At 40.1% G+C, this 12219-nt stretch overlaps 1 protein-coding gene across 3 annotated transcripts in view; it reads right to left on the bottom strand.

Moving 5' to 3' along the window:
* Positions 1-12219, bottom strand: part of arb2a (ARB2 cotranscriptional regulator A) — a 201415-nt gene that overhangs the window by 38451 nt on the left and 150745 nt on the right. For all 3 annotated transcript variants that reach the window (XM_015972423.3, XM_015972424.3, XM_054731701.2), the window contains exon 10: positions 5247-5331. In XM_015972423.3, coding sequence (XP_015827909.1) covers positions 5247-5331 — 85 coding nt within the window. The remainder of the gene's footprint in view (positions 1-5246; positions 5332-12219) is intronic.

Genomic DNA, 12219 nt, shown 5'->3' with positions numbered 1-12219 from the left:
ATTATGTTTTGGCCAGTCCCAAATGTGACCCAGACAATAGCCTTATCCCACCTCTGTGAACATAGGTCAGAGTTTGAACTCCAGTTCACTAGAGTTTACCTGCCTGCTTCCTGTAACATTAGCAGAACATGAATCGGTTGGGCAAAGAAAACAGTGAAACACATATGAAAACACAAACACACACACATATTTGCACGTGACAATCTACTAAGACAGCGGACTTCCACCCCATCAAGCTGAAAAAACAGTGGTTAAAGGGCATGAGGTCCATCTGAGTGGACCTGAGCTTCCTCTAAAACAGTTTAGTCTGCGTGTGTGTGTGTGTGTGGGGGGGGGGGGGGGGGGGGTATGTTATGGTCAATAGTATATGAATATTAGAAGTAAGAGTCTCAACTGCAGCAGGGTAAAGCTTATTCCATGTGCTATCATGGCATTGAGTGTGTTACGGTGAAGCAGACACCACATGTCTCTGTGTGTTTACAGCTCTGTCAGACTTTGGTTACAAAAAATAAAGCACTGTGACCTTTTGCAAAAAGTTTACATGGAGTTAAAAATCTATCTGACTTTTGAAGGCAATACTGGTGGTTGACTTACAGCATCCTAGTCAAAACTGAATAGAAATAGAAAATATAATATATTTTAACATAAAACAACTTGCTGGGGAGTAAAAGAATGCAGGCAACTGCACATCAAAGTAAATGTGATGAGAAAACTGAGGAGGAGAAGAAAATCTGTTCCCATTACAATTAATTACAGCTCTAAGCTCAGATGCTTGTGTAGAACAGGGTTGGTAATTAAAGTACAGGTAAGACATTAACTTTACTGTTGTTAGCCATTAATCAGTGTTTGCATTAAGAGAATTCTCCCTTAGTAATTAATAATCAGCTTGGACAATGAATAATCACCAGAAAGGAAGGTGTGTGTGTGTGTGTGTGTGTGTGTGTGTGTGTGTGTGTGTGTGTGTGTGTGTGTGTGTGTGTGTGCGTGTGCATTGTAAGCAATGGGGTTTTCCCACCTTTGAAATAGTGAACTCACTGATCAAACAACCACCCACCCATCTAGCCAGACAACAAGGGGCTATAAACTAAGTGACAGAATTAACAAAATAGTTTTTTTGCTGAGGGCTTTGTGTGTGCTTTGTTTGTTTATTCATCAAAAGTCAGATCAGAATTAGAAGCCTTCCAAAACTAGAAGCAATTTTAAATAAAATGCAAATTATTCGGGAATCCATGCTTATTTGCCGATGTAAACAAACAAAACATTTAAATGATTTTGGCACAGTTACCTGCCAAAATAACAAAAGTAAGAAAGGGTTCCTGTTGACTAAAATTAAAAGATGAAAACAAAAATAAAGAAAAGTCAAATCTGCGGTCCCACAAGGACCTTTATACCCACTTGGAAAATTATAATAAGACGCACACCTATGATTTCATTTGAGAAGAACAGTCTTAAGTGACCAGAATGCAACAGAGAATTATGTTTTTACTATTAAGTAACAGAAGGCATCAAACTTCCAGACAAACAAAGAAAAACGATGACACGGGTTAACAAATAAGACCAGATTCTGAATTGTGGTCTAACTCTTAAAACTCTCCTTTTATATTTCATCTTTTTCTTTTTATATGCTAAACTGGAGTGTGGGTCTGAACGATCACATACTGATATGTGTAAACTCCACAACGTATTTTTGTCAGCCTTCTGCTGACTCCCAACAAACCCACACACGCAAAGAAAGCTTTTCCACCAGAGGATTAGTTCCTTTACTTGCATTTTTATTCTGTAACACTTATAGATACATGGTGCTGGTGGTGGGCCAATGGCCAATGCCAAAACAAAAAAGAAGAAGAAAAAGTAGACTTTTATGAAGTAATACATTCCTTTAATTTGATGCAAAAAACATGGCCAATTAAAATGAGAAGAAATACAAAAATTATTAAACAAATGAGCAAAATCAAAGATAACTTGTCAGTACTGGAATGCATATAGGATTTACAAGATGCCTAACACTTTCTTTTCACTGGATGTGAAAGTGTCACAAAACGGCCACAAGGCATTTATCTGCCGTTATGATGGACGAGTTCCTTTCCGCCGGCAGCCAAGTGTGGCGTTTTGGAAGCAGCCCAAAAGCGAAAGGACGGTATCATTACGTTTTGAGTTTATCTTTAACACGCTACACATCCAAAACACGTCAAACTCTGCAGTTTAGATCGAGTCAGACAGGAAGCCAAACACAAAATCAGTGTAAAACATCTGGAAACTTTCAAAATAAAAGTCAGGTGAAGTATGTGATTTCCTGTGAAACGTCTGTAACCGATGTAAACAGAACAGAAAATAAACCACAGCCCTTTTTGGAGACATGCAACTGTCTTTCTCCTTGCTCTTTTATCGTGTGGACTTATGAAATCCCACGTGGTGGGATCAGAATCGCTCCTGGCTGGGAGTGAGCTTGCAAGTAAAATGCCGCTATAACGTTACATGCCGCTTTTGCATATAGTGGAAAGAAGAGGTTACTCTCCTTCCTTCTTTACCAGCATTGCTCCAATGAGGATTTAATGCAGCAGAAAAACTATGATACCACATCCTACAACTTCTGCTAAACATCTATCAACATAATGAAAACAATGACTGCATACACAAGGAGAGGACATGAAGAAACGAGGGCGTACACATATAAGGAAAGTCAGAAACAGTAAGGTTTAGGAAAATAAAACGGATGCAGAGGAAGCGATAAATAAAGAAATATGGAAATATTGAGATTCTTCCATTACTGTAAGACCAATCCACATACTACGATACTTAGCAAGCCTTCAGCAAATTTAGTGTGTCTGTCTGACCATATGCCACTGCCCACACCGGTCCCACAGTAGCCTGAGGCCCAGCTCTGCCTGGCTCCACATAAGAGCAGGGCTCCACATTGTGATGTGTCTCTGGATATGTGTGCATGTTGTGCACAAAAGCAAGGATTCACTGGTTTATTTTCTGTCTCTGAGAGCTTCCATCTTCAGTCTTCAATTACCAACACCTACACATCCACACGGACTAGAACCATAGCAACTGAGACAACAGCAGTCATGGTGGTATTTGTCCTGAGTGAAGTGCTGGGCTGTGATGCCCTGACAGTCTTCCCTCAACCCTCTCTCAACCTTGTCACCTCTGCTGCTCTGCTGTAACTCTCACCACAATGGCTGCTGCTTGTGAACCTGCCAGGCTGCCAAGGACACAAAGATGACCGAGTCAACCTTTGACATCAGAAACGGCCACCAAAAGACCACAGACAAGCTCAGTTGGCAGCTCTGTTAACAGGCTAGAGACCCGGGTCTTTTCAGCTCTGCTAAAGTAACAGAAGTTAACATAACCCAAGTCAATAGTGCACACATATCTATGAGAAGCTGGGTCAAACTGCAGCCTGCTTGGGCAATGTTAGCCACGACCAAAGTTCCCAGAAGGTGACCTTGATGTTTTTGCCATTGCACAGCTGTCGTTTGACTGACAGCAGTCACTGAGAAGAAACGTGAGAAAAAAAAAAAAAAGACATTTGAACATGAAATAAAGAAGAGGTTTAATACCGAAGGTGACATTTCAAGCCACCCACCCACACTGCTCCGTGTGGAACAAGACATTTTGCTGAGGGAGATGAGATAGGAATGTTGGAGATGTACTCTTGGACATGTGGAGCATGTGTAAGATGACCTATCCATTCACTGTGATGTCACTTAGGAGCTTTTAAGAGAATAAAATCACAAAGCAGAACCTCCCGAGTGATGATGAGAACAAGAGACAAGGATAGAAGTGTTCCAGTCTGTCTGCAGATATGTACAAATGATGCTTTAATACATAGAGGGATTTTGTCCCTCTTAAAGATATATTGTTGAGTGTTTAAGGCTCAACCCTTCTCTTTGTTTTTGCGTGTGTGCATGCCTGTTGTTCATCATACAACATTGCAGTAATCATCTGTTATCAAGAGTCACATTGAGGATTACAGCTTTCATCCTTAATCCCACATTGAGGACACATTCTCACGATGGACATGACATCATCAAGGCAAACGAACCACGGAGAGGGCACGAGGACTAGGAGCTAAGCACTGCAGGAAAAGATTAATGAATGTAGAAAATAGGGAGAACGATGAGCAAGAAAGAAAACGAATAAAACCAGAAATTCACTTAAACAGCAAGTTTCTGCAGCATCTGCCAAAAAAAAAAAAGGCTTTTTACTAGTTTAGATCAGTGGTTCCAGACGTGTGGTCCGCAATCCCTCAAGGGAGTCACAAGAGAAGGCAGGAGGTCCCCACAGTGTTGTCTAGGTTGAGGTTACCAATATTACGTTTGTAAACAAATCCCAATAACACCCTATGATATAAAACAAGGAGAATACGTACAAACACGGACAAAAACTAATGTTTTTGTTGCAATTAAATGTAATTAATCTCTTTTATTGTGACCACACAGATAGGAGTTGGGCTTTGGGGTCCTCAAGGACAAAATAACTGTTCTCAAAAGGCTTTTTAAAAATAGATTTATGTTTGATTACGATGCAGGGAGTAAGAATTATTCACCAATATTAACTTTTCATAGGTCATTGGTAACATTTTCATGTAACATCTGTGTTGCATTTGAGCAAATGTCTAGCACAAAAATCATATGTTTTGACTTTAAATGGGTTGTCTTCTACAGTTAGTCCATTATTTAACTGTCTTGAAACAGTTTGACCTTAAAGAAATATTCCAGCTCCAAGTGAAATTTTGTTAGGAGATGATGAGATGTTAAGGGGATGCCACAGCAGCCCTAAGATTCATTGTTTACTGTCAGTAGGTGAAATGTTGTAAATGTTACACAGTAAACCTGGAAGTGACCACGCCACAACGTCATGTCCTGGTTCCTCGCAGTGGCGTCGTTATGGTGTCCCAAGTCTGTAACTTATTATTTTCATTAGAAGTCAATGGGTCATTGGAGTCATCAATACAAATTTGAATCATTACTGAGTCACTTTTCTGATTTTTCACAAGAAATACAACTTGTTACTGTTTACTTTCATTGTTTATTCTAAGCTAAAGCTAAAAGAATACTACCAGATCAGGAGAGTGACTGGGATGGTTACAAATAGTTTTCCCCCACTTATCGAACTCTGGGGAATATGGCAACAGACTACATTTGCTTTAAGGGTGGAATGTCCCTTAAACCAACAGTCATTGTATTGGGAAAACCCACATTTTGGAACACAATGCAAACACAAGAGTAGTTTATTACCTGCAGAAACTTTGGGGCAGTCTGGCAGCATAGAATCAAGAGGTGTGTCCAAGGGCTCCGGACTGGATACCCAGTTAGAGCAATACTAAATAAACAAAGAAAAGTAAAATTATGACAGGTAAAAGAAGCTCAAACCACATATTTCTAATTATATTAAGCTTCTGTAAAGCGTGCAAAAAAGCTGTGCAGTGTGACAAAAAATCTCCACTCATATCAGTCTTGAGAATGCAAACCAAATCTACAGTTCTAGAGGGGAATGCACATATATATGGAAATGTTGTGTCATATGTAATAAAACAAAAACAAAATAAATACATTAATTAAAAGAATGCAAGTCTAATAAGAAGACAGGTGGGATTGTTAGGGGGAGAGAAAGAACCCACAAGTATAGACGGTGGGGGAAGAGGAGACAGAGACAAGAACAAGCAATTAAAAGCTCTGTGACATGCTTCTACGACAGCTTGGCATTTGTTTGTGGTGAAGAGATGAGGCCTTCTACCACGGCTGATCAGTGGCTGCCCTCGGGGGAGGGTGCCTGCCCAGCTTGCTGACCCATAACCCCCCTGCAAACACCCTGACTCTCCTCAAACCCCTTGTGGTTGACGTCTCCACTGTCAGAAAGAGAGGAAGACCTCTTTATCTGTTTCTGCTGTCTTCATCCATCCTGTGTGGCGCTTTGTGGTCGTGCCACAGCGCAGCGGGGCATTTCAGATATTTAATGTTCAAACTTGATTCATCCGTAATGAAGTGTATCAGAGTCTTAGAACAGAGAAATCGTCCTTCTTCTCTGTATGAGTTTTCATTCACCGGCTCAGTAGATGACAACACATCAAACTGTGTTTGCCCTTTTGATTGCGCTGTGTAGACTGGTATGCCGTGGCTTGTAAGGTTGAAACAAAAACAAGAGAAAAGGGGGAAAGAGACAGGGAGGCTGAGAAGGAATGCTTAGAGAAGACGCTCCCTCAAGATAAGATAAAAGTTCAACAGAAGAAAGAAAAAATGTAGAGATTAGAACGTGCAGCTGGCGTCCTTCTGATTCACTGCTTATCTGCCCTTGTTTACTTTCACCCTGGCCCCCTGACAGCCATTAACGTGTTGTGTGTGCATGAAGGTTTGCGTGTGTGGGTCAGTGACTGCATTTCATGGGGTGGGTTGTTTTGGTGGTAGTGACGGTGGGGGTTCCCACAAAGGTATTTAGTGTTGTGAACCCATCAGACTCAAAAACACAGATGCACATTTTATCCTGCATCCTTTCTCTCTTATCAAATTTGACTCTCAGGGCTTAAAAGTGGACTTCTAGAAACTTTTGGCTAATCCCAAAGAACACACAAGGTCAGGTAGAAATAAAAAAAAAGTGCTGCTTTCAGATTAGATGCTGAATACCAGAACCTCCTTATGGACAAGCTGGGAAACAGGGTTCAAAACTTTTCGTCTACAGCCTGGTGATTTATTTTTTAGCAAGACTTAAAAATATCTAAGACGTGAGAATATACATTTATCTTAAAATTATGCAAACATAAACAGAATGGTGATTATTAAATAAAAATGTTAAATTTACCAAGACTGGAAAACACCACAAAAATACAGCACATGACTGAGCGTTTGTTTCCGACGCATTGGAAACGCCAACGTGCCGAGAAGCGCCGCACTGTGCCAGATCGTCGGTTTCCGAAGCCCGTGGGAAAAAGCACATTTTACCAACATTTAACCTCTAACCTCTTGCTATTTAAGACGGTTAAGGTAACAATTTGTTTAAATCTTCGTTTGACCTGGGGTGTTGGAAATCAACGCCCTGGCACAGCGCATCGCCTCCTGACGGGTTGGAAACAAATGCTTGGTCACCCATTGTCAGTTTTAGCTGCTTCGGGTGTGAGAATGTGTTGAAAAAACACTCCAGGGCAGAGAGCTTTACCCACAAAGTAATTCTGAACAACCGTAGACGTTATCTGCTGCTGCTTTGAGTGAAACCTGGTATTTTGTTTCAAAATGTGTGTGCAAAATCAAAAAAAAAGTATATGTTTTTCTGTTACAGTACGCCATGTTTGTAAGGGAGGCAGTAAAGGGCTTTCCAAATAAATGAAAAAGAAAAATTAAGTAGAAATGTAACATGCAAAAGTGCATTTGTCCAGTGAGACAGGCAGACTGTAACAGTCTACTAGTTTCATTACGGCTAAAATTAGAAGAGAATCTTTCAAAGATTAAAATGACTGCTGGTAGCAATCGTTTATTACTATAATTTGTCATTTTTACTGATTTTAGTCCCTCAGGAACTGATTCAACTATGTAAAAAATGTTGCATGCACATCAAACAGTACTCACAATAAAAGGCCAATAGCAAATCTGCTAAACAACCTAGCATTTGTCACATTTGTCTAAAACCAGAGACGTAATGAGGGTCCTAAACTCATTACTCGCTTAGAAAAAAGAACACAATTTGAAGTTGCGGAAAACCAAAGACGTTTGGACCTTGAAAACAGACTGACGTTTAGCACTCTCTTGTTTACTCTGGTAATGCGTGTTCCCATATCGGGGGCGTGGCTTAGGAATCATAGCTGACGGGGGAGGGGTGAGAGTTCTGTGAGTGTTTAAAAGCCATCTTGTTTTACGGATTTGCCATGGCTGCTTTAATATGACATCACCTGTCTGAAAGCTGAAGGTGGAAGTTGACTTTTCAACAAAAAAATTATTCTCGGTAAAAAAGGAAATACAATAAATAGAATATCACAAATTCTCATGTGACACTATACTAAAAAAATCTCTCCAACTATTCAATTTATTGGATGGCAATTGAGAATAAAAGGGCTGGCAAAAAGTAAAGTTAGGATAATTTATCACCCATTCCTATCCAATCAAAAGTAACTAAAACAAACTCCATTGCAAACTGAACCTATTGTTATAATATAAACAAAAACTCATTCCCTTTTATCCTTCGTGTTTCATGTCCTCGGCTCTGCAAATCCACAATACTAGCATTTGAAAGGGATTTATTTAAGCATTCGGAAGGAATGCATGTACGGAGAGCAAAAAGGTTGATGAAAGATCAGCACAGAGATGAGAAGGGGGCAGAGGGGAGGAGGCTGGGGGCTGTAGTATTGGGGGAAGATGAAAAGTCATCTTGGTAAACAGTGGCGGATTGTGTATTTTTAGATCTTTTTCTTTGCCCTAGATGCGCTCTCTGAGCTCGAGTTTGAGGGCAGAGCTGCAGAGAGCAGCAGAGAAGCAGTGGGGCTCCTTGACTGCTACATCAAGTGTCTCATTGTATCTCCTTTAATTCATTCACTCTGTCTGGAGGAAGATGTCAGCTGGGCTGTGGAGCAGGGGGCTGAAGGCGGCTGGAGAGAGGGAAAGGAGGGGAGTCTTTCAAAGGGCCCTCCTCCCTCCCCTACCACTCCGCCATCACCACCAATGGAGAAAGGGAGGCTGAGGTTTGAATAGATTTGTCAAGGCAACAACACACATGTGCACACAAACTCTTGCATAAATGCACACACACTGCACAAAGCCCTAGAGCTGTGGGAGACCACAAGCATAACTGCATTCACATAAAGGCGAGGCCTGCTGGCTTGGATTAGAGAAGGGCGACATAGCAAACGGATGGCACATCACATCTGCTGCCTCTGATCCTCAGCATCATCACTTCAAACCAGCTCATCCATCGATCGATGGAGTCATTGAGCTGATCAACAACAGAGAACCAAATACATGAATAGATGTGACTTTCCTGTGCATTTGAGTCTTGTATCGCTCTGCTTAGTTACAAGTATGAATATGCATGCTCTAAAATTTATTACAGCAGGAGTTCTTATGATCCACACCACCCGAAGAAGCTGCCACTTAGCACTATACCGACAGTTTAAAGCTGCTATAACAAATTTGGAAAACAAATATTTTTTTCATGCCTCTTAACAATGTTCTAGCATAGTATACATTTACTGTGGAAATAAAAAAAAAACAGGGAAATAAAGTAAGTGGTTCTCTTTCATTTGTCTGACACCCACCAACAATAACACATCTCGGACCGAAAGCAACTATTTTGTTGTCGGTTTCACTGAACTGCCACACTTCCCTGGGTACTCCATTCATTACGCATTCGTGTATTTAGCAGCAGAACACCACTGGTGTGAGAGGTTCTAGGCTCAACAATATCAGAGGAGGAGAAACAGCCAGCGGCTATCACTTCAACTTTAGGACTAACTACCAGAGTCCCTAAATGAAAAACACCATTTGAAGTTACGGACAATAAAAGATGTTTGGACTTGGAATGGCGACGGGTGTTTAGGACTATCTTGTTTCTTCCGGCAACTCAGGTTTTTGGTTTTGGTGCACGTGGATCCAAGGAAGTGATCCGTGACTGTGTTTGCGTTCAAAACCTAGCTTGTTTGCAGATTTGCTAAAACAGCTTTTAGATCAAGGGGAATCTGAGTCTTTTTTGTTTTTAGAAGCAGGGTGACATTTTTGGCTCTACAAACAGGTTTCCCAAGGGGTTACTCTAACTTAAACAGATTTTTTATCTTCAATAAAAACAGGGAAAGAAATATTAGTTACATCTAATTTAACTATGTTCTAAAATATAATGTTTGTATGAATGTTAATTTGCCCTAAAGGGGTAAAACACTAGTGTTTCATGTCAATTTATGAGGCAAGCTGGATACATTTACATCATATAGTAAAAATATCAGCTGCAAAGTAGGAACTGACAAAAACAAAATACTTAAGTGTACCACTTAGCAGTAGATTAATTTATCCACTTATGACGTCAAATGAATGGGACATTTAAAAGATAACAATAGAGGTAACACTAAAAAAAATCGAATTCACCTCCAAACAAGGTGTCAAGTTAACCAATATGCTAAGTGAGAGGGTTAAATGACAGTCGAGTCAACAACTTGACCAGAGAGGAAAAGTGATGTCCACTGCCTGCTGTATTATGCAGTTTAGAGCAGAAGTCAAACCACTTATTTTACATCACCAGAATAAACACACACATCCATCGTCAAACAACTGCATTGAATAGATGTGCCTTACACATAAAACCTAATTAAAAGTAAAATAAAATAAAGATAATAAATCACACTTGAACTTTAGGTTTGAGCCAAATTCCATTACAAACATTCAATATTACTAGAAGGTATGCATGTCCTTTCATGCCGGTTTCAAACTTCATCCTTTTGTGTTGAGAAGTGATGGAGCTTTAGTTGTTTTGATAAATTCTTAAAAACATGATGTTCTACGTGTTATGAGAGACAGGATCTAAATAAGAATTCAGTTCTGGCCTGCCCTAACCATTCTCTGATGATGGAGTTTGATCTTCTCCCTTTGGGGATGGAGATACAGGCTCCCAGAATAAAAAAAAGCATATGCAAGTTTTTTTTTGTGCCCTTTGCGGTCAACAATTTGCAGAATCCATTGTTTGACTTATTTACTTAATAGTTATTTTTATATAGCTGTTTTTACTGTATATGATGGTATTGTTTTAAAATACAGCATTACTGGTGTCCTAAGCTAATGTCTTTGGTGTATTGTTGACCTTCTGCAGGATCTTATCCTAATATTCATGCAACTTTTTGTTTTTATCTTATCAGTGTACACTTGTGCAAACCAAGTTTTGCTCTAGGACAATAAAAGGTGAGATGTGTTGATCCCATGCAAGATACAGCGTGATCTGTTAGTACTCAGTGAACGTATTGCGAATGCCTATCAGGTACTGCTGGATCAAACTGTAGTCCGATATCTGTACCCTAAACCTAACTGAATGAGATTTAGCCACGTTTGCGTTGGCTACGATTCAATGGGGCTGGTGGTGGCCATGTTGATTTGTGTTAACCCAAAATGTTAATCGGATGCAAACGTACAACCGATGACTTCTTTCTTCTGTTGACCTTCATGTCATCCCGTGGACCATGAGGCATTTTGCTAACAGACAAATAGGATTTTTTTCAAAGTTATTTTCTAAGTTTTGAACAAAAATCTCATGTGATTAGTGCTTGGGCTGTGTGTTGGAAATGATTCTCAGCTGTTACCACACAAAACTGTGTCAGGAAGCCATCAGGTTGATTCCAAAAGTTGAGAAGGGATGCATGTACATCCAGTGATTACTTTCTGAAAATGATTTATTTAAAATCAGTTCATTGCTGAGATATTTTGCTAAGATACCTCTAAGTTCACCCCTATCAGAATGTACAATGCTTATTTTATCCATAACAGTTGTCCGAATGTGGATTTTTATACAGTAAGTGAATGGTAAGATTAAGAATATCTCTGAAAGTGGGTCCAACACATTTTATACAACTTCGAAATGCCTTTATCCTCTTTTCCTTCTGAAAACCTGCATGGCTGAGAAACAATGCAGCGAGTGCACAAAAGTATCCTAAACTATAACACATATGACAGCCACCAAGCTAACTACTCAGAAGAAAGTCCTGAGGATCAATTCTTGCTCACTTTCTGTGAGACTGTCGCTCCCATCTCCTCCAGTGGCTGTATGATCTCTATGGATTAGGATGCTTTATTCATGACCAAAGTGATACTCTATGTGTATGCATGGTGTGTGTGTGTGTGTGTGCGAGTGTGCGTTTGTGTGTGCGTGCTCTGGGCAGGCCACTAGAGTGTGACAGCAGGCCAGCACAGTGACAGGAGACACCTTGGAGACTGTGACAGGCTGCCAGCTGTACACCATCATTCGGATTTCTCTCTCACACTCACTTCTTCTCTGTGAGCTATTCATCTACTTCTACATACACCACTCCATTCCCTCTCCTCCATCTGTATTCACTCCATTCATATTGTACTTGTCTTTTTGTTTTTCCCTTTTCCACCGCTCTACCCTACACTTTCTCAGCGACAGTGCGAAGGATTTAAATAATTTAACATTCCTCACACATTTTTCTGTCTTTTATTCTATGTCTGTCAATAGAGTCTGAGCTTTTTCTATACTTTTTCCTTTTGCTGCGGTTTCACTCTGTATTTTGTGTCT

The sequence above is a fragment of the Nothobranchius furzeri genome, chromosome 17 (assembly GCF_043380555.1).
Source record: "Nothobranchius furzeri strain GRZ-AD chromosome 17, NfurGRZ-RIMD1, whole genome shotgun sequence".
NCBI classification, from domain to species: Eukaryota; Metazoa; Chordata; class Actinopteri; order Cyprinodontiformes; family Nothobranchiidae; genus Nothobranchius; species Nothobranchius furzeri.
Note: the sequence above shows the minus strand (reverse complement) of the source record. Positions and strands in the feature narration are given on the sequence as shown.